Source organism: Crinia signifera, chromosome 3 (assembly GCF_055691185.1).
Source record: "Crinia signifera chromosome 3, ASM5569118v1, whole genome shotgun sequence".
Taxonomy (NCBI): Eukaryota; Metazoa; Chordata; class Amphibia; order Anura; family Myobatrachidae; genus Crinia; species Crinia signifera.
The window spans coordinates 30,968,310-30,994,114 of record NC_139219.1 but is presented as its reverse complement, the minus strand read 5'-3'; the positions used below and the strand labels follow the sequence as shown (position 1 = coordinate 30,994,114).

Here is a 25,805-nt window from a genome sequence, read left to right as displayed (position 1 = left end):
GGGTGTAGTAGGGGCCCATATTCACTGCACACACATTGCACCCAGGACCTCACTTCCAGTATTTCCCATGTGTGATGTCTAACAAGTATGCATGGTATACATATTATTATATGTGCACCACCGTCGGAACATAGGGCCTTATTCTAGTTCACTCTTAGAGGAAAATTCCTTCTTAGCTGGACAAAACCACGTGCACTGCAGGGAGGCAGATGTAACATGTGCAGAGAGCTTTGGGTGAGTTATTTTGTTTCTGTGCAGGGAAAATACTGGCTGCTTTATTTTTACACTGCAATATGGATCTCACTTTGTAGTGTAAAACCCCACCCAAATTTAACCCCTTCCCGACACATGACGTATATATACGTCATGTGTCGGTTGCGGGGGAATCAAGCCAGCTCACGGAGTGAGCTGGCTTGAAAGAGAGCAGGTAATGGCTGTATATTACAGCCAGGCACCTGCTCTCACGGCCACGAGCGGCGAGTTCGCCGATCGTGGCCGTTTAACCCTTTAAGCACCGCGGGCAAAGCGCCCGCAGTGCTTAAATAGCTGATCGGAGGGGGGGGCGCCCCCCTCCGGCGCCGATCGCGGCCCCCCGCGGCGAGATCGGAGGGTGCCGATCGGTTGCCATGGTAGCCAGGGGTCTAATGTAGACCCCTGTGCTGGCCGTGTCAGCATTCCTATTACATCCTGCCTGAGGCAGGATGTAATAGGAAGTGCTGAAAATCACTATGTTCAGCCATAGAGCTCTATGGCTGAACCTAGTACAGGCGATCGTGCCCCCTAGTGGTCAAGTACACTAGGGGGCCTTGTAGTAAAAGTAAAAAAAAAAAAAAAATAAAGTTTAAAAATAAAAAAAAAATAAAAAAATATTAAAAGTTCAAATCGCCCCCCTTTCCCCATTTCACAAATAAAAATAAATAAAAAATAAAAAAATAAACATATTTGGTATCGCCGCGTTCCTAAAAGTCCGATCTATTAAAATATAACATTAGTTATCCCGCACGGTTAAAGGCGTAAACGGAAAAAAGTTCCCAACGCCAAAACTACGTTTTTTGGTCGCATCGCCTACCCAAAAAAAAATAACTAAAAGAGATCAGAAAGTCGCCCATATCCCATAATGGTATTAATTAAAAAGTACACTTCAGCCCGCAAAAAATGAGCCCTCACCCAGGTCCGTAGGTGGAAAAATAAAAAAGTTATAAGCCGCAGAACATGGCGACGCAAATTAGAAAAACCGTAAAAGTTGCTATTTTTTTTTTTTAGTGGTAAAACATAACGAAAACTATATAAGTTTGGTATCACCAGAATCGTAACGACCCATAGAATAAAGATAACCCATAATTTTAAACGAACTATGAACTCCAAAAAAAGCGTAACCAGCGCAAAATTGTGGAATGGCGTTTTTTTTTTTTTTACCCCACATTGAATTATTTCCTGATTCCCCAGAATATTATACGGTATAGTAAATGGTACCATTACAAAGTACAACTTGTCCCGCAAAAAAAAAGCCCTCATGTGTCTATATAGCCGGAAAATTAAAAAAGTTACGCTTATTTGAACGCAAGGAGGAAAAAAAAAAAATTTTACAAAAAAGGCAATGTCGGGAAGGGGTTAATTGTCTCTGCACATCTTACATCTGCCCCACCTGCAGTGCACATGGTTTTGTCCAGTTAAGACGGAATTTGCCACTAAGAGTGAACTATAATAAGGCCCCTAGTAACAGCTAAAGGCCATGCAATCTTGGGAAGGCGAAGTGGAAGGACAGTAGGTGGCGCTGTGACATAGGCTATCACTGTGTATTCCCTCTGTTAAAATAAGGTCCTATTTTGCAGACCCTGGATCATTGCAGTAAATTAAGGACTGATTTTGGGCATCACTATGAACCTGTTGCTGACCCATCTCTGTCTCTGACCCCCGCTGTCCCTTTGCCAGTGTGGCTGGCATTGGATTTGCACCAGACTTATTTCCTGTAAGGCTGCAGGAAAGGGTCCACCTGAATGTACTGGTCTGGGGCCCTTTTTACCATCCAGGATTGTTACAGATAAATAAAAACCACGCCATACACCTGACCATAGAGACCCGCCAATGCTGGAGCCATCTTGTATAATCAGATTGCGGTGTTTATTTGTAAAGTGACAACAGTAACTTCAGCAGGAGGGTTCATGGTTTGTCTGCCAGGGGTTCTTGGGGGAAGGCACATTGTAGTCATAGGAATCTGTGGGCTATGTACAGGTCTGCTTCCCTTCAAATGGACCTATAGGGCAGAAACCATTACCGGCGCTTCCACCACGAACAGCCGTGAAGGGGAGAATGAGCGTTTGGCTTTCGACCGACTCTTATTGCCTTCATCTGGATAGAATAGAATGACTGGGCCACAGTTACTACATTAGTTCTCCAGTGCGGAGCGGGTCAAGTCTTTGTGGTGCTGCAGGGCATGCGTTCCATCGCCATCTCCTGCCCGCCAGTCTTTGGAATCAACATCATTTTTCCAGTGTCTTATTTCATGTAATCTCCTCATCCTGGATTATTGCAGTTCAAATGGAGAATTGCTTGATAAATAATGGAAATATACAGAAAATAATAGTAATTGCTGCAAGGGTGATTAATTCCCACTATGATTCGATGCTGTCTTCGTCCATCAGCGGGATTTCTGCAAAAACAAAAATGTATAAATAATAAAGTATAATTAGTTATTAGAGCAGAAAAAATTCTGGTCATAATTAGTTTGCAATGATTTGATTCTAGAACGTGTAGCAATGATTTATTGGCAGAACAAGCTGCAATTATTTGAAGGCAGAAAGCGCTGCAATGATTTGATTCTAGAACGCGTTGCAATGATTTTGTGATAGAAAGCGCTGCAATGACTTGTTGGTAGAAAGCGTTGCAATGAATTGTTGGCAGAAAGCATTGCAATTCTAGAACTTGTTGCAATTATTTGATTCTAGAATGTGTTGCAATTACTTTATTCTAGAAAGTGTTGCAATGATTTATAGGCAGAACATGCCGCAATGATTTGAAGGCAGAAAGCGCTGCAATGATTTGATTCTAGAAAGCGTTGCGATGATTGGTTGATAGAATACATTGCAATGATTTGTTGATAGAACGTGTTGCACTGATTTGTTGATAGAATGTGATGCAATGATTTGATTGTAGAACGCATTGCAATGATTTGATTCTAAAACATGTTGCAATGATTTATTGATAGAACGTGTTGCACTGATTTGTTGATAGAACGTGATGCAATGATTTGTTAGAACGTGATGCAATGATTTGATTCTAGAACGCATTGCAATGATTTGATTCTAAAATGTGTTGCAATGATTTGTTGATAGAATGCGTTGCACTGATTTGTCGGTAGAACGTGATGCAATTATTTGATTCTAGAACAAGTTGCAATGATTTGATTGCAGAAAGCTCTGCAATGATTTGATTATAGAACACGTTGCAATGATTGGTTGAGAGAAAGCATTGGAATGACTTGTTGGTAAAAAGTGTTGCAATGGCTTGTGGGTAGAACGTGCTGCAATGATTTGATTCTAGAATGTGTTGCCATGATTTGATTCTAGAACGTGTTGCAATGATTTGTTGGTAGAATGCGTTGCACTGATTTGTTGGTAGAATGTGCTGCAATTATTTGAATCTAGAACGCATTGCAATGATTTGTTCATAGAAGGCGTTGCAATGATTTGTTAATAGAACGCGTTGCACTGATTTGATTCTAGAAGCATTGCAGTGATTTGATTCTAGCACGTGTCACAATTATTTGTTGGCAGAACGCGCTGCAATTATTTGATTCTAGAACATGTTGCAATGATTAGTCCATAGAAGGCGTTGCAATGATTTGTTAATGGAACGCATTGCACTGATTTATTGGTAGAACACACTGCAATGATATGATTCTAGAACGCATTGCAATGATTTGATTCTAGCACGTGTTGCAATGATTTGTTGATAGAATGCGTTGCACTGATTTATTGGTAGAACACACTGCAATGATATGATTCTAGAACATGTTGCAATGATTAGTCCATAGAAGGTGTTGCAATGATTTGTTAATGGAACGCGTTGCACTGATTTATTGGTAGAACACACTGCAATGATATGATTCTAGAACGCATTGCAATGATTTGATTCTAGCACGTGTTGCAATGATTTGTTGATAGAATGCGTTACACTGATTTATTGTTAGAACACACTGCAATGATATGATTCTAGAACATGTTGCAATGATTTGTTCATAGAAGGTGTTGCAATGATTTGTTAATGGAACGCGTTGCACTGATTTATTGGTAGAATGCATTGCAATGATATGATTCTAGAATGCATTGCAATGATTTGATTCTAGCACGAGTTGCAATGATTTGTTGATAGAATGCGTTGCACTGATTTATTGGTAGAACACACTGCAATGATATGATTCTAGAACGCGTTGCAATGATTTGTTCACAGAAGGCGTTGCAATGATTTGTTAATGGAACGCGTTGCACTGATTTATTGGTAGAACACACTGCAATGATATGATTCTAGAACGCATTGCAATGATTTGATTCTAGCACGTGTTGCAATGATTTGTTGATAGAATGCGTTGCACTGATTTATTGGTAGAACACACTGCAATGATATGATTCTAGAACATGTTGCAATGATTTGTTCATAGAAGGTGTTGCAATGATTTGTTAATGGAACGCGTTGCACTGATTTATTGGTAGAACGCATTGCAATGATTTGATTCTAGCACGAGTTGCAATGATTTGTTGATAGAATGCGTTGCACTGATTTATTGGTAGAACACACTGCAATGATATGATTCTAGAACATGTTGCAATGATTTGTTCATAGAAGGTGTTGCAATGATTTGTTAATGGAACGCGTTGCACTAATTTATTGGTAGAACGCATTGCAATGATTTGATTCTAGCACGAGTTGCAATGATTTGTTGATAGAATGCGTTGCACTGATTTATTGGTAGAACACACTGCAATGATATGATTCTAGAACGCATTGCAATGATTTGTTGATAGAATGCATTGCAATAATTTCATTATAGAATGTGTTGCAATTATTTGATTCTAGAACGAGTTGCAATGATTTGTTCATAGAACGCGTTACACTGATTTGATTCTTGAACTCCACACAGGTTACAATTCCACACTGGATCGTAAATGATAATAAGTGAAAAATAACAACACCAGTCCCGGTGCCTGTCATCATTGTACAAGCACTGAGAACAATGCAGCAGGAACCAGGAGGAGCAGTGGTGGCAGGGGTGAGCCGGCGGAAGCCCCCCTCCTCTCACCACTGCCATTACTAACATCATCGGTGCCAGGGAACCAACCGCCGGATATAATTACCATCTGCTATGTCAATGCTCGGGCTGGTCGACGCTGCCTCGTTGTTCACATTCTGAGTGCCCGGCGTCCTCACGTGCGTCATGGAAGAGGAATGTAAGGTGTGTAGGCGGTCAGTGGAATCCAAGATGCTGTCAATGGTCTCTGACTCCTCGCACAGACTGTCCGTGTGGGGATCTCCGGGATACGCAGGAGGGTGGGATTCTTCAGTCTGATCCGGGTCGCTCTGCTCAGCAGGGGACAGATAGCCGGGTGGGGTGACATTGCTGCTGACCGCTTCGTCATAGGAAGGTAACATGACCAGGACACCGTCCACCACCACAAAGTCCGGTTCCGCAGAGCTGTCCTGGGGACTTCTGGAAGTGGAAAAGGAAAATACTGTTACACTGATCAGTCTTACGGTATATAAAATCCTAAACAGAACAGAGACGCAGAGTGAGACGCATCTGATATTGGTCTGTGTGGGTGCAGTGCGGAGTATTATCCCTGTGCTTCTTCTACCCACACCTTACCACTGCCCTCTACTGGGCAAAACAAGTCATGTCCCCTACATCTCAGACTGTAATTTGGCACATATATGAATCTTAACAAAGCCGCCTAGGTGCAGAGTAATGTGTAGAGTGTACTGGTTCTGTATTTCTTCACTCTATACAACTGTGCATGTACATGTGGTAGGGAATATAGATTGTAAGCTCCACTGGGGCAGGGACTGATGTGAATGTTCAATTATTCTCTGTAAAGCTCTGCGGAATATGTGTATATATAAATGTGTAATATAAATAACTGGTAACAAAAAACACTCACCTCTGAGGTGAAGTACCGCCAGCAACCACTAGAGGCCACTTGACTGACCAAATTACTCCTTACCAGAAAGTGAAAGCAAAAACAATCTGTTTCATACTTGCTGGATATGGAGAGAGGGAGCCGTGAGGACAGAGATTGGAGGTAGGAGCAGATAGGGATAGGATACGGTCATTAAGTCTACAGCATAATGGTCGACAAGCATTAGGTCGACACCATTAGGTCGACATGCTGAAAGGTCGACATGGGTCTAGATCGTCGTGGCTTTAGGTCGACAGGTCATTAGGTCGACAGGTCATTAGGTCGACATGGCTGTAGGTTGACAGGTCAGGTCAACAGTCAAAAGGTCGACATAGGGTTTTTCACTGTTTTTGGAGCCGACATGTGCGAACAGGCGGTATTTCATGCCCTACCATCCACTAGGCTGTGGAGAGAAAATAAAATAGTGTTCCGAGCGTGGCGATGCACCGTGCCCGAAGCATGCACAGCGAGCCATGCGAGGGTACGCAGTGCTACGTTTCACTGTCCATGTCTACACAACATGTGCCGACAGGCGGTATTTCATGCCCTACCATCCACTAGGGTGTGAAGGGAGAATAAAATAGTGTGCCCAAAGCATGGCGAGGGTAGCAAGCCATGCGATTGGATGCGGTGCTACGATTCAGTGTCCATGTCGACTGTGTTGACATTCTGGTTAAAAAACACTGTAAAACCTCCATGTCGTCCTTTTGACTGTCGACCTTGCCCATGTCTACCTAATGATTGTGTCGTAAATTTTTAAGGGAGAGGGGGGATGGGATGTATCCGCACAGGCAAGTGCTATAGTGATTGTGTCGACCTAATGACCTGTCGACTTAAACCCATGTCGACCTAATGCTTGTGTCAACCTTATGACCTGTCAACCTAGACCCACGTCGACCTTTCAGTATGTCGACCTTGTCGACCATCATTGTGTAGACCTAATGATCCATATCCATAGGGACTTAGACGTCATTTGACGGGTTTTTATCTATATCTAGTCTGTAATAAAACTGTGTCATGGCAGCAGCACCAGGGATTATTCGAGCGACACTGTCTTATGTTTTACCCTAAAAACCTGAGATGCCGACAGAGTAGTGTCCCGTCAGCGCTCTCCTGTGCGGCTCCCCTATGCGCCAACACAAAGCCCCCAGTAAGAGAAGATGCATTCGCAGTGGTGCAAGTAGATTTTTTTTCTTGGTGGTACTGATAGCCTCCACCAAAAATGGGGGTGGCTATGTGTCATGAGGGGGCGTGGTCACACAAAGCTAGAGGAGTGACTAAATGACAATAGTGGCGTGGCATCAGGAGACAGGGAATGAGAAGCAGGGAATGACTAGGGGTGGGTTGGCTCTTGCTTGGGGGAGAGCCAGGCAGCTTCTGCTTACAATTGTGGAGCTTGCTCTTCATGCTGCCGGCGCCGCTGATGCCTATCAATGTGACAGGCTAAATCAGCAGTAGCCGGTAGCTGCATACAGCACTAATCATAACGCTGGGTAGGCAGGCTTCGGATGCATTATATTTAGACTTAAAATAAAAATAAAATTGACAGTGGGTCAGGAGGTAAGTGGTACTGCGTACCTGCAACATATTTCTTACAGGTACTACGTACCACCCCGTACCACCTTACTTGCAACACTGTGCGTTCGCACCTTGGCAGGAAATGTGTCTTGAACTTGGTCTGGAAGCTCCTGGCAATAATGACCAACAGCAGAGCGAGGAGGACGCTGCTGGCCGTGAACGCCACAATCTTCCACGTCGTCAGCATGGTCTCCTGCGTGCTCGGCCAGGATCTCTCTGCGCAGAAATGATAACCAAGGACGGAGACAGAGGTTTAACAGACACGGCAAAAGAAGTGTCTCCACACCATAACGTCAGAGGAGTACGGGCAATACAGACTTATAAAGCTGAGACAAGAGTAGGGATCATTGTGGCAGATGTATTGAGTCTAGCGAAGTGATAAAGTAGAAGGCGATAATAAAACAGCCAACCGCCAAGTAAAAGGCTGGGCCTGAAAAAGGACAGTGGGGCCAGATGCACTAAGCTTCAAAAGTGATAAAATGGAGAGTGATAAACAGCCAGCCAATCAGCTCCTGCGTGACATTTTTCAAACCCAGCCTGTGACATGGCAGGTAGGAGCTGATTGGCTGGCTGTTTATCACTCTCCATTTTATCACTTTTGAAGCTTAGCCCAGGGTCTGTTTGGCTGCTGCGTTATCATCTTCCACCAGGCTCAATACATATGCCCCATTGATCCATATGACTGATGCAATAAACAGTATATAGAATCTTAGCATAATCTCGTTATCTATACATTTTGCTCCCAGACGTGGGCAGGATCCCAGTCCACGCTTTTATCCCTTGCACACCTTTCTCTGCGGAGGCATACGTGGGTTTTTGTGCGCAGTACAGAGTGCGCCCATGTCCCAGGATCCACTCACCTGTCTTGATACAGTAGAGTGGAGATGTTGGGAACCACTCCCCGGACTGGCAGGTGAAGTACTTGTAATCATTGGACAGCATATAGCCGGGGTCACAGTAAAATTCTATCACAGTCCCGTGTATGTAGCGCTCACAGGGTTGTGGGTGGCAAATGTAATCTCCATGGACGACCATCGGGGGGAGAGGACACACTGTCAGAGAACACGGAACAGGACAAATGTCAGTAACAAATTTCATTTTTATCTCTTTCAATATATATATTTTAAAAAACGGGGTACAATATGACATTGTCCGGTCACAGCTATGAAGTCATCTTATCTGCACCTAGAACTACAGGATCAACGGTGTAACCGTAATAAGGATCTGATGTGACCGATACGCTCTCTGTAATGTGTGTGTACATGTGGTATGGAATATACTGTAGAGTGTAAGCTCACTGGGGCAGGGACTGATGTGAATGAGGGAAATATTATCTGTATAGTGCAGCATATTATGTGTTATATAAATAGCTGCAGCACAGTGGTGCCACATGGCGGTATGGCGATCCCATCAGTGCTAATAACGTGCGTACACTGTGCTTCTGCTGCAGCTAGATAAGTGGAATAGCCTCCCAACAGAGGTGGTAGACGCAAATACAGTAGTACAATTTAAACATGCTTGGGATAAGCATATTGATATCCTTACAAAAAAATAAGGATCAAATATGGTTTGAGGTAACATGTTTAAAAAAAGGGGCAGACTAGATGGGCCAAGTGGTTCTTATCTGCCGTCAAATTCTATGTTTCTATGTTTCTATTTTACTAAATTGGGAACTGTCCTGAAGTCTCCCTGAGATTTGCCCACGGGATCCTCTCGCTGCCAGTTCTAGTTTAGCATCTCTGTGTAAATTGGGGAACGGGTGACTATATTTAGTTGGAGCGCAGCCGCTATCACCCGCAGCATTGGCCTACAGAGCCTTGCAGGAACTAGACATTGCCGCCACAGACAGACGCTGACCTTTCCCGTCGCTCAGCTGCTGACGCTGTTCTGGTTTATCGTCAGTAAGAGAACATACTGTCACAGGGGACAGTGATCATCTAACACTACAACACGGGTGTTATCCTTATACACCGCATCTTATCTGCACCTACTGTACATGTACCCTCTATTTCTATACAGGCATAGGTCATTGGGCCCACCAATTTAGGTCGACATACATTGCAAAGACCACTGAAGGTCGACATGGATTAGATTGACACCTAAAATATGTCAAAATGGCTAAGTTCAACAGGGTTAGAAGGTCACCACAAGCATGAGGTCCACAATTAAAAGGTTGACATTAAAAAGGTCGACATGAGTTTCTCGGTTTTTATGAGTCGACATGTGTCGACAGGTGGTATTTCATGCCCTACCATCCATTACTGCATGGTAGGAGAATAGAATAGTGTGCCTGAAGCTGCTCGCCGTGCGAGGGGACGCAGTATCCAAATCGACTATATCGGCATTCGGAACAAAACAAACATGAAAAACTCATGTTGACTGTCGACCTAATGCTTGTGTCGATCTTCCAGTCCTGTCGACCTTAGCTATGTCAATCTATGCCATGTGTCGACCTTCAGTGATCAATCCAATGCATGTCGACATAAATCGGGTCGACCCATACCCACGTGTTGTATAGGCGTGATAAAGGCGCAATACTCAGCAGACAACAGGATGAATTTGGGATCTTTATTCCTCTTTACGGTTTTATTTGATTTTAAATCACAGCAAGGAAAAAGCCGAGCAAGACGAGGAGAGCACATTAAGTGCTCCGAGTTATTATTTGATGTGAAATCAATTGGGGGAATAAACATCCTCCGTCTCATCAAATTCATTAAGTAAACAATTGAGAGAAATCGCTTCTGGGGAAGAAAAAATAAATCACAGAATAAAATATTCAGCGGGAAGTGTCACAGCGAGAAGCGACGCGGCTGTCGGCGGGTAAATGATCTCCAGCTTAGTAATAGAGACGCGATCTGAGGTTGTCTCCCGCGGCACGTTCCCCTCTGCTGATGCGCGCTAATGTGTGCGCGAGCTCCCCTGATACCGTGACAACACTTCTTAAACTAATGTGTCAACTTAAAGAGACTGCCGACGCGTGTGACACGTATTAAGGTGTTTGCAATTATCAGAGCTGATGACAGGAGACACAAAATGTGACTAATGAGTCTGTCGTGTATCCCGCGCCCTCGGTCGATGATTCGAATGCACGGGAACTGATTAGGATAAGAAGACTAAGGGCTCTTTGTACTAAGCCTGAGAGAGAGATAAAGTGGACAGAGATTTAGGGTGACATTTAACAGGATGGAATGTTTAGTAAGGTTCTGAAATCGCACCATATTGCATCCTTTCGAATAACACATTTTTGTGGCATGAAAAATGCGATGTGATGCAATAAAGTGCAAATGAATGCACATGTGCGATTTGTTAGGTTTTTGTAAAAAAAAAAAAACACTTTACTTTTCTAATGTGTGTGTTTTTTTATATTTCCATTGCTGTAGAACTACAAGACCCAGCAGGCCCTTTAATGCCCCGCATGCTGAGACTTGTGGTTCACCAAGTTCCTGCATGCGGTGCATGCTTGCTGGGACTTGTAGTTCCACAACAATGTAAAATAGTTTTGTGTATATTTACACAACAATCAGCCCAGTGCCCACAGCCCAGGGACAGCCCCGGGCTTCAGCCTGGGCAGGTTCATTCTGGAGGGGGGTCCCCACTCCTCCAGGGTCCCTGTCTGGGCTGACCAGCCAAAAGGATTGTTGTATTGGTCGGGGGAAGTTGCGCAAAAATTATAACCCGCCTGTGGCATTACCCTGTTGGCTGTTTGGGCCTGGTGCTGGTTGCCAAAATACGGGGGACCCCCTACTCAATTTGTCCCCTATACTTTGGGAACCAGGACCAACCCTTGAGGCTGATTTTGTCCCCTGAATTTCTAAAATCAGGACCGGTTCTTTGAGCCCAAGGCTGGATATGCTCATGAGGGGAGAACCCATGCTGTATTTTTAAAAAAATTTTAATTTTAAGGCCCCTACACACGGGGCGACTTTGAAAAGCCACCCAGTGTGTATGGCCCGGCGATGATCGGTGAGCGCTGCTGCGCGCTCCCGCAACATCGCCGGGAAAGCCGCTCATCTGCTGGTTATACCAGTATATGAGCGGCTTTCAGGACAGCTTTGCATAGCGCTCCACCATGCAACGCCGTCCTCCCCCCTCCGTCGGCGCCGGGCAGGGGGAAGCCGCTCAGTGTGTACGCACGGAGTGGCTTTCCCCGCAGCGATGAGCGCTATCATCGCTGTCCATACACGCTGGGCATAGTCGCCCAGTGTGTTTGGACCTTTACCCATTTTTTTGGGCAGAACCATGTACAGATCTCACTGGTCTGTGCATGGTTCTGTCAAACTAGAACTATTTGTTTTGAGATATTTGGTAATGTTTTCTAAAAAAAAAAAAATTGCATCCTATTAAATTTGCGAGTTTTATACTTTATAATGGGGAAACATCTGTATCCGAATTGAAGTGTGAGAAAAAATATATGATTTTTACCGCAATTCGCATCCTATGAAATTGTCGATTTTTGGAAAAACATGCAAATTTTGATTTTTTTTTTTTTATAAAAATCGCAAAAGTCAAATGATCTCATCCTATTAAATGTCACCCAGAGTACCAGCTCCTCAGATTTTATTTATGAACACATGAGTCATGCGAGTTCATGCTGGGACTAGTGGTGCACCAGAAAAATAAAAAAAAACATACATAATAATTCCAACTGTTTTCTGTGGGTGGGGGATGGGGACATTAGTTTGTTCCCCCAATTCTGCAGCAGCGAGCCTAGGCCATGACCGCAGGTGCTGGTAGAATTTAGGCAGGGAATGGACATTGAAACTACTTATTAAAAACTTTTTAAAAAACAAACAGTGGTAATGGTCACGGTCTGTCTTTGTGAGGGCTGTACTTAGCAGCATTTGTCCGGACGACGCTGTACTGTAACTGGGCTGCCGTTGCCCTTCCCCCGAGTAAAATGTCGACATGGATTTTTCACATCTTTTGGCGTTGACGCCTGAGCACCTGGACCCACAGTTAGTGCAGCGTGTACCTTGGCAGAGTGTCTGGCTGCACGCGGCACACGTTACAGTTACCAATTGGAGCCCATGTGGATTGTCAGGCATGAAAAAGTACAAAGAAAAAAAAATCATAAAAAACTTATGTTAAAATTTCCAAGAGTCGACCATTGACATGTCGACATTTTGTTTGTGTCGGTATATTGTCAATGTCAACCTAGTGCTTGCTGATATATCATCCGTATACCCAAGCTGACATATATGCAGGCCTGATTCAGACCTGATCGCAGAGCTGCGAGTTTTCGGAGCGCAGTGATCGGGTAAACGCTGCCCTGCACGAAGAAAATCCCGCCCTGTGCGAACAGCTCTGAATCGGCCCCTAGATCTGGAATCATCCTAGATCTGGAATCTGCTGATATTAACTGCACCTGGCAGCGTACCAATCTACATGTCAGCACACCAGCACGCCGGCACGTCCACAGACAGAACATAAAAGTGCATTTCCTCCGAGTGCAGTAAATAACTTGGACACGTGACAGCTGGCATCTCAGAACCCGGGGATGTTTTATTGGTGCTGTGCCCGGGCGACTCTGCCAGCACGCAGGAGTGGCATGCCGGAGTCCCTGTAATGCAGGTTTATCAGACAGGAGGCATCTGCTAACAGCATCTGCCCGCTCGCCACAAAGGAGACAATTAACTGGCTGGGGCTCATTGGATGGCGAGGTCCCTGCTCGGAGAGTCCCCGCACCTCTGCCAAATCCACTTACGGTTCTTGCCAAATGGGATATTGCTGGAGATTAGCTATTGGGCTAAAAGGGATAGTGACGGAGATTAGCTAGTGGGCTCTGAGACAGGCGTCGTAGAGATGCTCTGATTGTAAGTGGGAAAGGTAACATCACTTGGCACAAGATTTTACTGCATGTATGGGATGCGCATTCATTCCCTCCAACATGACCCATTCCATTAAGTACAAAATGCTCTGTTCCTGGACTTCCCTTCCAGTGGCAGTTACAGAGCACAGTCCAATATTCAAAGAGGGGGGTCACATCAACTGCCAGTGAGTCCAGGACAGTGATGTTTGGGGTGACAGTAGGTGTGGCTCCCCTTTTTGAATATTGGACTGTGCTGCAGGCTCACATGTGTTAAGGTGACTATACACCTACAGATTTACTGTATCTTCAGATCTGTCTGGTTGGAACAAACACCTGTTAATATCTGAATGACAGTTTGTCAGTTTTCCAGCATTTCCAAGCAAATGGTCAGCTGTCATTTGCTCTCATCCATAACCATGTTTTTGTTCCAACCAGCCAGATCTAAAGATAAATCTGTAAGTGTATGGGCAGCTTAACTCTGTAAAGGGAAGTCCAGGAAGAGAGCATTTTGTACCTAATGGAATGGGTCATGTTGGAGGGTGTGCGCATTGATGGGAATACAAGCGCCAGATATCCACAATAACACAGATGTGTCTCCTGGCATCGCCATGGCAACGGATAAGATATTTGCTTGCAAATGCTTACAGCACGCTACAAGATTGCAGAATGTCAACTGGAATCATGTATTATCAAATTACCTCCGCAGTGTTGGGAGATCCGTATCCTAATATCCCTTCATTATGAAGAATCATCTCCCCCCCAACTTCCACAGAACTCTTATTCCCTAAAGTTTTAGAGATTTCCCGTAGTTGTAGTTGTGACTGTCCTGCGCTCTCCTGCCCCCTGCATTGCATATACTGGGGTAGTGGCGGGGTACAGCACATACAGGAAGATGCATACGGTGCTCTCCGTGGTTCTGAAAGAGCCATTATGCCCAGATATTTACATTGTCAGATATGAGCCATGACCAGTGAGTCTGGTTCCTTTGCAAGCCACTGCGATAATGGATTTGTAGACTTGTGGTCCTGTATATAACCACGGTAATCTTTACCTGCATGTCCCCAGGATTTTTCCAGAGAGGAGGGAACAGAAGTATGGAAGAATGCATTATTGTGGTTTTCATTTCTTGTGTAGCGGTATCTAATCAAATCATGTAATCAGCCCCTAATCAGAACGGAATGACCTAATCAGCGAAAGACGTCTGCGTTTGATTGCTTGCTACGTTTACTTTGTTGTTCTGACTCGCCGGCGCTATTATTATATCTTACAATATGTTCTTCTTTGTCCTTTCCCGGTTATTTTTCCCTAATAGCTTATTGAAAAAAAGAAAGAGATTGATTACCTTTTCTAACCATTATACTTCTGCCAGCCTGGGGTATATATATGGCCCGGGCGTGTGATCCATATTGGACCCTTGGGTCAGCTGAAGTAGCACTATAGCTCTGTAAATACATCACAATATATTGCTCAGTGTCCTGTTTTATCAGCGACCAGAGATGGCCGCTGATGAAAATGAGACACTGCTGGGAGAAGATGCAGGGAAACAGCTGCATACCTCCCAACTGTCACGATTACAGCGGGACAGTCCCGATTTTCGGGTCCTGTCCCGCTGTCCCACCCGCGGCAGGCATTGTCCCGCTGCGGGGGGTGGCAGTTGGGAGACCCCCCCAATCTAATAGAATAGACGCTGTGCGCATGCGCACAGCGTCTATTGTCGTATGAAAATGAGGTTGCGGCTAATTAGCATAAGCCGCACCCTCATTTGCATATGCCCCGCCCCCTTTTCGGGCACGAGTGTCCCAAGTTCACCAACACAGAAGTTGGGAGGTATGCAGCTGACTGCCAGGGGAAGCCGGGGGTTGCAGTAGCATGCTCCTCCAACCAGCGACCACCCCAGGGCTGTTCGCAAGAGCGCGCTCCTGGCGACAGTCACCCAACACTCAGCGACCATATCCACGGTAGGGATGGCCATCGACTATCGATGATTAGAAATCATCGTTGGTTTATGGCCGATGTCGAATAGTTTTGACATTGATGGGGGAGAACCAGATGGTTTCCCACCATCGAGGTCAGGTTTAACTGAATAGTTTCGTTTTTATTTATTTTCATGAAGGGGCCCGGGTCACAGAGCATAGCCCCGCCCCCAACACCCATGAAGCCCCGCCCCATATTTTGATTGGCCCATAGGCCAATCTATCAAACAAAACAAATGGATGACCATCGATATGTAAAAACATTGATGGTCAGCCACTGCATACTTATACACCATCGATGGTTGACTGCACTTTTGCCATCGATGGCAAAGGCAACGATGGCCATCCCTAATCCACGGCGATAATGGCTGAAATCACACCGTGTGTACAGGGCGAGGAATGAAGGAATCTTAAAACCAAGATCAGAATCATAGGCGTGCGCACGAGTGTGTGAGGTGTGTGCAGGCACAGCCTAATGCTGTGCACACCCTAATGCAGCTACGGTGCCTCCGATTGCCGTGTCCACTGTAGGTATATTTAGAAAAGGGTTTTTCTTGTGCAAAGCGGTCAGCTATCAGCAGCTTCTTCAGAGAGATAAATTACTCTGTCTCTCTGCATAAGCCGCTGATTGCTGAAAGCAGGCGGGAAATGCGTTACAGCTAATACCACAGCTTTGAACAAGAAAGACCCTTTTCTACATATTCCTACAGTGGACATGGAAATCATGCTCAACGCCTATTTTGGATAAATTTGCACCTCAGGTTAATCAGCACCAGCAACTGGGAGGCATGAGATCCAGCAAACTGTTCTAACCTGTAAGGCAGTGGTTCCCAAACTTGGGGTGCCATGGAGCACTTGCAGGGGTGCCTCAGGTTGATGGTCCAAATTATTCATGGCCAATGAAATATGCAAAATCAGTGATAAACATAAGTGAATCATTTTTATCACCACATACAGTAACTGGACCTAAGGAAAACATTTCAATCACAACTTATTTAATATTTTTTCCTGAAATTAGTAACCAAATTTTGGCCTAGGGATGCCATGAAAAATATTCTGATTCTTTAGGGTGCCGTGATTCAAAAAGTTTGGGAACCACTGCTGTAAGTAACCACTGCTGTAAGGTATTTTCTGTTACTATCTGGCCAGACATAATGGTGAAATTTAATAGGATGAGAGATTCAGAAAGTGAGAGATTTGGTCAGAAATCTCCAGTTTTTTTAAAGCGGCAATCATTTACACCTCAGTTTGGTTTTGCAGTGTAAATGATTGCCGCTTTAAAAAAAACGGGAGATTTCTTACCAAATCTCTCACTTTCTGAATCTCTCATCCTATTAAATTTCACCCAATAACTGGACATTTATACACATCAACTTAACTGTACATCTGACTACCGAAAAATAATTCTATTAATCTTGCTTCGTACTGCTACTAACAAAATTTGAAAGAGACTTCCAATTACAGGTTGAGTATCCCTTATCTGAAATGCTCGGGACCACAAGCATTTTGGATAAGGGATTTTTACGGTTGTAGGATTTTTTTTTACATACTTACCTGGTCCCTCCCAATGGTCCCACGGCGTCCCCCAGCGTCCTCGGCAGCCTTCAGGATCTTCTTCAGTGGTCCCAGTGGTGCATTGCGCGAGTTTGCAGGCACGCGGGTGATGTCACCCGCGCACCCGCGCAATGCACTCCTGGGACTGCTGAAGAAAAGCCACGTTTCTTTGGAATATTTCGGATAACATATCTCCAGATACGGGAGACTCTACCTGTACTAACAAATATTAGCCGTATACATGGTGTCACGGGAATGTCTGTTAATAACAACTAATATAGACACATCTGGAAAAAAAACACTAATTGCCCATCTAATTACTAATTCCCATTAATATTAAAGTCCATTTATATTTGTTGCTTTGCAATATGGTATTATAAGTTATTTATGTTTTTATTTTGTGCTTTACTCTTTCTTTATTGTATATAGCTATATAAGAAGGCCTAAAAATTACAGTTTATGTTTTATTTTTCTTAATTTTTAAATACCAATTATTGATTAATTCACTCTAGACCAGGGGTCCTCAAACTATTTTGCTCTGGGACCCCACCAGACAATAAAAATAATGACAGGACCCCAGCAAGTTACTGCAGAAGGCCATGACATCACATGTGTAGTCAGTAGACAGCACATACATGGCAGCATTGTGGAGGCACAACATGATGGGAGGAGTCTAATATACCATAACCCATCACATCACATGTGTAGTCAGCAGACAGCACATACATGGCAGCATTGTGGAGGCACAACATGATGGGAGGAGCCTGATATACCATACCCCATCACATCACATGTGTAGTCAGCAGACAGCACATACATGGCAGCATTGTGGAGGCACAACATGATGGGAGGAGTCTAATATACCATACCCCATCACATCACACGTGTAGTCAGTAGACAGCACATACATGGCAGCATTGTGGAGGCACAACATGATGGGAGGAGTCTAATATACCATAACCCATCACATCACATGTGTAGTCAGCAGACAGCACATACATGGCAGCATTGTGGAGGCACAACATGATGGGAGGAGTCTAATATACCATAACCCATCACATCACAGGTGTAGTCAGCAGACAGCACATACATGGCAGCATTGTGGAGGCACAACATGATGGGAGGAGCCTGATATACCATAACCCATCACATCACATGTGTAGTCAGCAGACAGCACATACATGGCAGCATTGTGGAGGCACAACATGATGGGAGGAGCCTGAAGTAACAGACAATTCAACAGATTTTCTAGACTCCTTGAATCACTGACTGAGATTAGAAAAGTCATCAGCCTGATGGTCAACAACATGGAGTCGCGACCCCATGCTGGGAAGGTCGGGACCCACTTTGGGGTCAGGACCCACAGTTTGAGAACCACTGCTCTAGACTATGTGCAGTTTTTTTTTCTTTTCTAATTCACTGGTATCAGGATACTGAGCAATCCCGAACAAAACAGCGGCACAGGCTATGAGAGCGTAATCGGATTTTCTTTACATATCGCTGGTCCAGTAATATCACTGTTTTAATTGCTGTATTTCTATCGAACTTATAGCGCTAGACTTATCTTTTGTGTATCTTATTAAAATGAGTGCAGCCAAAATGACAAATTTAACATTTAAAATATAGTTTGAAAAACAATCCTTGGTATATTTATAGAGCAGCTATAATTGCGTAAAAAAAGTGTGTGAGAAAAATAGATTTAATCCGATATGCGGCCAGCTAGCGCTAGAACAAATGCTTCTAACAAACACCCTGCAAAACAGTTTAATTGTACATTTCTGGCCCTGATGTGGCTAATTGGGGCCAATCCTCATTTACCTGATATTAGACCCTCGGCGCGCTTGGAGCGCAGTCAGCGACAGATGGAGCAGATGTGCCATAACTGGCATAAACATCACGGGATAATGACATTGTAGTATGAATTGGCTCTGCCCTGCCCGTGTGTGAGGTGGGGACTTGGAAGGCTGCAGATTGGAGCAAAGCTTAAATGTTGTGTAGCTCTTAATATAATGCTTAGATTAGAACCTGAATTACAGGCCGAGTGCAGCTGATACCGCAACCTGGGTGGTGGCACTCCAGTTACGGCACAGACACTGAAACACTAATTGTTGTGTCCACCATAGTGACTAGCACTGCCCTGCGGCAGTATCGTCATCTGGGTATATGCCTCCACTAAATCTGACAATGGAAGTACATCCACCTCTGAGCCAGTCCCTTAGTGCACATGCTCCAGAGCATAAGCTCTTACCTGGGCACCCCCTATTTCAAGCTCCTGTCCTCAATTTTTTTTTTTTTTTAATCAGCAGTTAGTTTTATTATATAGATTTTACATATTAATTACATACAGATTTTCCCGGTCCGGGGACAGTGGCAGGTGGGGAGTTTGACTGGGGCGGTACACCTGCCAAACCGTAACGCAGGTGTCCTAAGGCAGGCTCAGGAAGGACAGAAACCTAACTGCTGCTCAGTTATATTTTTGCTATAGTACTTTTAGTGACGTCCTCCCTTCTTCTGTGCATCCCGAGGGCCCCCCCATGTGGGTCTGTTTCTGTATGTTTTGGAGGGAGAGGGAGTCTAAGGACTGTCTGTGACATTTATGAAAATGACCAACGATGGAAAAACTGGCCGATAACTAGAGGGAGTAGATCTCTGATATATAGCGATAGGCAGGCACGTGGAGGCAGGGGAGGCAGAGCCTCCCCTGTCATAATGATGAAAATAATAAAAAGAAAATATTTATATATCTTCTTTTATTATTTTCATCATTTCTACCTCTCCGGCTGCCTCCCACCTTCTTACACTGCTGCGTGTGAGGGTGGGAGGCAGCGGGAGAGGTGCCTCCCGCTGTTAACATTAGAACTCCGGGCAGCGTGGGGCGGCACTTATACTGATGCCACAATGACAGGGGCACCAGTATAAACGCACGCCCCCAGATGTGATTGGGCCAGCATATCCAGTGCTGGATCCACTGTCCAATCACATTCACATACATGCAGGGCCCTGGAGAGGATCCGGCAGCGGCAGTTCGGCGCCTGCAGGGAGAAAGCAGATGTCACTCACCCGTCTCACCGTCGAGAGGACTGGCCGCCGCCACCACCGAGGACAGGTGAGTCCGCCGGGTGGTGGGAGGGGAGGTGGGGGCGCATGTACCGGCGGCCGCTGCATATGTAGCACCGCCATGTCCGGGGGGGGGGGAGGTGGTGAGGTCAGTGCTTCCCCAGGCAATGACCTCACCGCACATCACTGGCGATAGGGCAGGAACATTTACAGTGTGATGATTGCTGGTCTGTGGTCTAAACATGAACGGGCTCTGTGTGGTCCCCTCCTCTCTGTGCAGTCACCCAGAGTCACCCTACACCCGTTATAGATACACCAATGCTGGTGGGAGGGCTCATCGCTCTTGTTGATGCCAATATTACATAGATGAGCAGTTTTTGGATAGTCTTCCACATATCAGCTGTCCATTCTCCCAGATCTAAAATCTAAATATACTGCAAAGCGCACGATAAATATAATTTCAAAGAAAAAATGAATCGCTCTCCCATGAATATACCACCATATGGCTATTAAACAAACAACTTGTTTTTGGAACTACAGTGCTTGAATGTTGAATCAAACAAATATTCTGTAAATATGTTGCACGCAGCGACATCTGCGCTGCCAAGTGGGCGCGATTTTTCTCCAGATTGTGTCTTCGCGGTGTCTAATATTCATGAGACGTCCAAACAACGATTGTGTGTCGCACGCGCAGACGGCCTCCGATGGGTCTGGTTACAAAGGTTTGCGATACGGTAATTACTTATTCATTATGAATATTTCTACAGCATGTCTGGATTTTTTTTTCTCATTTCTTTACAGCTGCACTGCAGGGGGCATGCTGGCACTTGTGGTTCCTCGTGTATGGCAAGGTCATCTGGGATTTGCAGTTCATCAGTAAGAATATTAAAACTATTTTTATACACCCCCCCCCCCCCCCCAGCTAGTGGTGCAGGAACTAGCTTGAGAGTTATCAAAGACTGAGATTACGGTCACTACAGCAAATAATGTAGGTGCCTGCCCTCCTGCAGTCTGCGGGAGACTCCCGGAAATAGCAGCAATCTCCCCGACTCCCAGTCTAGCAAATCTCCCCGATTTCACCTAACCCATATTATGCAGCTGTTACATTTTTGGGCCAAAAAAAGATGTCTGAGATATATACATTCGTCAGCGCCATTTCCCTGCATTGGTTATAAGGGCAGATGTATTAAACCGGGTAAAGTGGTAAATTGGAAGGTGATAATGCACCAGCCAATCAACTCTTTTAACTGTTATTTTTCAAACACAGTTGATTGACTGGTGCGTTATCACCTTCCTCTTTATCACCGCTTTATCACCACTGTATAACTTTACCAGGCTTAATATATTTTCCCCAATGATCCCTATGGCATACATTTAACTAAGGTTTCTCGTTGCCACTTACATAGAACCACGCGTAAAAAAACACAGTACATGAACACGCTGTGACACGTATCAGTGTCTTTCTTCAGCAAGTACAGTAGCAGTGGCGTAACTATAGTCCTGCAGCCCCTGCGGTGGCGGGGAGGCGCTGAGAAGGTGTGGGCGCAAGAGGGGTCTGCGGGGCTATTGTTACCCGCTGCCTTCTGCCCCTGCCGCCGGCCGGTACCTCCTGCCGCGGGCGTTTCTGTCGGGTCCCCGCTCCTGCAGCAGCATATAAAAAGTGACACTCAGAAAATGGCTGCCCCCATACAGCAGACCGTTTTTAAGGTTGCTAGAGGAGGCTGCCGCCTACTCTTGCATCCTCAAAAACTGTCTGCATTATGGGGGCAGCCATTTTCTGAGTGTCACTTTTTATATGCTGCTGCAGGAGCCGGGAGACTGAGAGCCGGGACCTGACAGAAGCGCCGGCGGCAGAAGGTACCGGCTGCACGGGGGAGGGGGGTATGGTAACTCTAAAGAGGGGAGGGGGGGCGCTGCCCGAATTGCGGCAGGGGGGCGCAAATTGTATAGTTACGGAGAGGGCGGGGAGGGGGCACACCTTACCCCAGCCTAGGCCTGTTGGAGGCACATTCCCTTCCCCCCCCCCACATTTTTGCTAAAAAGTTAATTCCCCATCATTTGTGTGAATCACTTGCTACCGGTTGAAAGTCCTTTGTTAACATCATTAGTATTAAAATGGAGAGAAATGGCATTTACCTTCCACATCAAGGCACCTGGGAGGTTCATCTGACCAGATGAGGTTGTACATACACTCCAGATACTCTGCCCCCTCCAGCTTATATCCTGGGAAACACTGGAAGAACACCACTCGCCCCACGGGAAACGAAGAGTCAAAGTCGGAGATATTTACATAACTGTGGGGAAGAACCAGAGGTCTCAGGCAGCCTGCGGAGAGACAAACACAAACCCATTATATGTAACATTAACCCCAATACCCCCATTTATCTACATCATGCCCCCTATCTGTATATACCATGCCCATATTTACTCTCATTACGCTCCCTATGCACTTATACCACTCCCCCTATCTACTTATAACACATCTCTTATATACTCGTACCACGCTCCCTATCCACTTATACCACACCCCTATCCATTTATACCACACCCCCTATCTACTTATTACACAGCTCTTATATATACTGGCACCACGCTCCCTATCCACTTATACCTCATTCCATCCACTCATACCACTCCTCCTATCTACTTATAACACATCTCTTATATACTCGCACCACGCTCCCTATGCAGTCATAAAGTGCCTCCTATCCATTCACACCACAGCGCCTATCTGTCTATACCCCACCACACCACTTACAGAATCCTCTTCACACTCCTTACCCTCACATACAATGCCCTCTCTAAGTCCACTGTTCTCTACATCTCCAACCTCATCTCCCTGGACACTCCATCCTGCCCTCTCTGGTCGTCCAATGACCGTCGTCTCTCCTCTTCCCTGGTCACTGCTTCTCACACTTGAATAAAAACTAATTGTCCATGCTGCCCTTCTTCACTGGAACAAGCTCCCTTGCTTTTGTAGACTCTCCTGGACCTTGCAATCCTTCAAACCCGAACTGGAAACCCCCCTGTTTATCAAAGTTACCCTTTCGTATAACCTAGCACCAATACCACTCTCCTTACCTGCCTGCTCTTGTCCTGGCCACCCCTGCAATTCTCACTTCCTGCCTTCGGGTACCTCATGTCAGCCATCTTGTCTACCCCCCCCCCCCCCCCTACATTGTAAGCTCCTTGGAGAAGGGCCCTCTTCTCTCCAGTTCTCACAGCCCTATTCTCTAGCACTTCAACTATACCCCTCACTTACTCAGCGGTCATCTAACCCACATCTCCTCACCCTCATAGCCATTCATTTCTCCCTACGACTGCCCTCCCCTTGTAGGAAGCCGATTACTCCTTCACTTACTTTATATTCCAGCTGTATTGTGTATTTAGATTTTTGGAGCTAATTGTAGTCTTTTTTTGTAATGTGGTGTCGTGTTTACCCTGGATTGTTCTAAGAATAATAAAAACTTGTGTTTTAATTATCATATTTGGTATACGGTTATATGAAGTCATTAAAGGGTTCATTTAGAATTACACTGATATAGTTTATCCTGCACATGAACGCCTGTTTGATAACAGTGGCACTTTCATAAAGGGAGTTAATGTTTCTAGCACAGTCTCCCCCTATAGGCACCTCGGGTGTACTACACTACAATGGTCACACTGCTTGCAGCTCTTTGTAAACTAGAATTGATCCTGGGTAAAAGCCATACAACAATTGAATAGGTAGCTAATAGATTCTTGGCAGAGCTATTTCTGAATCAATACTACTACAGTCATTTATCTTCCTCTGTATACATCTAGATATATATTGTACACATTCCGAATAGAACTCAATAAGAAATTGGATTATTGACCAGGGAATTTATAGCCCTCCACATAATGAATAAGTGTCTGCAGTTCTGCCAAGTCTGCAGATAAGTGACACAATATAAGTCGTCACATTGTGGTAACAGCAGCCGGTTATAATCTAATGACTGTAATATAGATTTATTTCTTTATACAGGTTTCTGGTGTCTGGGGCAAACCTATAATACAACATAAACATACTGCAATGTAATGTAACCAGCAAAGGGCGGCTCTGGCTACATGCAGCTAATATACAAAGGGCCTAATTCAGACCTGATCACACTGCTGCGAATTCACAGCATGAACGATTATCGATAGACTGCACATGCGTACAGATGGCAGCGCACATGCACAAGGGCATCCTGCGATAAAATAAAAAGTCAGTGGAACCAGCTTGGCATGCGGCACCAGCTCGGCATGCGGCACCAGCTCGGTATGCGGCACCAGCTCAGTATGCAGCACCAGCTCAGTATGCGGTACCAGCTCAGTAAGCGGCACCAGCTCAGTATGCGGCACCAGCTCAGTATGCGGCATCAGCTCAGTATGTGGTACCAGCTCAATATGCGGCATCAGCTCAGTAAGCGGCACTAGCTCAGTAAGCGGCACCAGCACAGTATGCGGCACCAGCTCAGTATGCGGCACCAGCTCAATATGCGGCATCAGCTCAGTATGTGGTACCAGCTCAATATGCGGCATAAGCTCATCATGTGGGCGGCACCAGCTCAGTAAGCGGCACCAGCTCAGTATGCGGCACCAGATCAGTAAGCGGCACCAGCACAGTATGCGTCACCAGCTCAATATGCGGCATCAGCTCAATATGCGGCATCAGCTCAGTAAGCGGCACCAGCTCAGTAAGCGGCACCAGCACAGTATGCGGCACCAGCTCGGTATGCGGCACCAGCACGGTATGCGGCACCAGCTCAATATGCGGCATCAGCTCAATATGCGGCATCAGCTCAATATGCGGCATCAGCTCAGTAAGCGGCACCAGCTCAGTATTCGGCACCAGCTCAGTATGCGGCACCAGCTCAGTATGCGGCACCAGCTCAATATGCTGCACCAGCCTAGTATGTGGTACCAGCTCAATATGCGGCATCAGCCCAGTATGCGGCATCAGCCCAGTATGCGGCACCAGCACAGTAAGCGGCATCAGCTCAGTATGCGGCATCAGCTCAATATGCGGCATCAGCTCAGTAAGCGGCACCAGCTCAGTAAGCGGCACCAGCTCAATATGCGGCATCAGCTCAGTAAGCGGCACCAGCTCAGTAAGCGGCACCAGCTCAGTAAGCGGCACCAGCTCGGTATGCTGCACCAGCACGGTATGCGGTACCAGCTCAATATGCTGCATCAGCTCAATATGCGGCATCAGCTCATTAAGCGGCACCAGCTCAGTATGCGTCACTAGCACAGTATGCGGCACCAGCTCAGTATGCGGCACCAGCTCAATATGCGGCATCAGCTCAGTATGTGGTACCAGCTCAATATGCGGCATCAGCTCAATATGTGGCATCAGCCCAGTATGCGGCATCAGCCCAGTAAGCGGCACCAGCACAGTAAGCGGCATCAGCTCAGTATGCGGCACCAGCTCAATATGCGGCATCAGCTCAATATGCGGCATCAGCTCAGTAAGCGGCATCAGCTCAGTAAGCGGCATCAGCTCAGTAAGCGGCACCAGCTCAGTAAGCGGCACCAGCTCAGTATGCGGCACCAGCTCAGTATGCGGCACCAGCTCAGTATGCGGCACCAGCTCAATATGCAGCAACAGCTCAGTAAGCGGCACCAGCTCAGTAAGCGGCACCAGCACAGTATGCGGCA

The 25,805-nt window shown here is 45.6% G+C and overlaps 1 protein-coding gene across 3 annotated transcripts in view; it reads right to left on the bottom strand.

The window, feature by feature from the left end:
* Nucleotides 1–2,097: 2,097 nt before the first annotated feature.
* The window catches only part of SUSD4 (sushi domain containing 4), a 78,402-nt gene continuing 54,694 nt past the window's right edge, over nucleotides 2,098–25,805 (bottom strand). For all 3 annotated transcript variants that reach the window (XM_083175584.1, XM_083175583.1, XM_083175585.1), the window contains exons 5-9: nucleotides 22,278–22,466; nucleotides 8,609–8,800; nucleotides 7,820–7,964; nucleotides 5,352–5,704; nucleotides 2,098–2,650 (exon numbers count right to left, since the gene is read on the bottom strand). In XM_083175584.1, coding sequence (XP_083031710.1) covers nucleotides 2,613–2,650; nucleotides 5,352–5,704; nucleotides 7,820–7,964; nucleotides 8,609–8,800; nucleotides 22,278–22,466 — 917 coding nt within the window. In that variant the 3' untranslated portion in view covers nucleotides 2,098–2,612. The remainder of the gene's footprint in view (nucleotides 2,651–5,351; nucleotides 5,705–7,819; nucleotides 7,965–8,608; nucleotides 8,801–22,277; nucleotides 22,467–25,805) is intronic.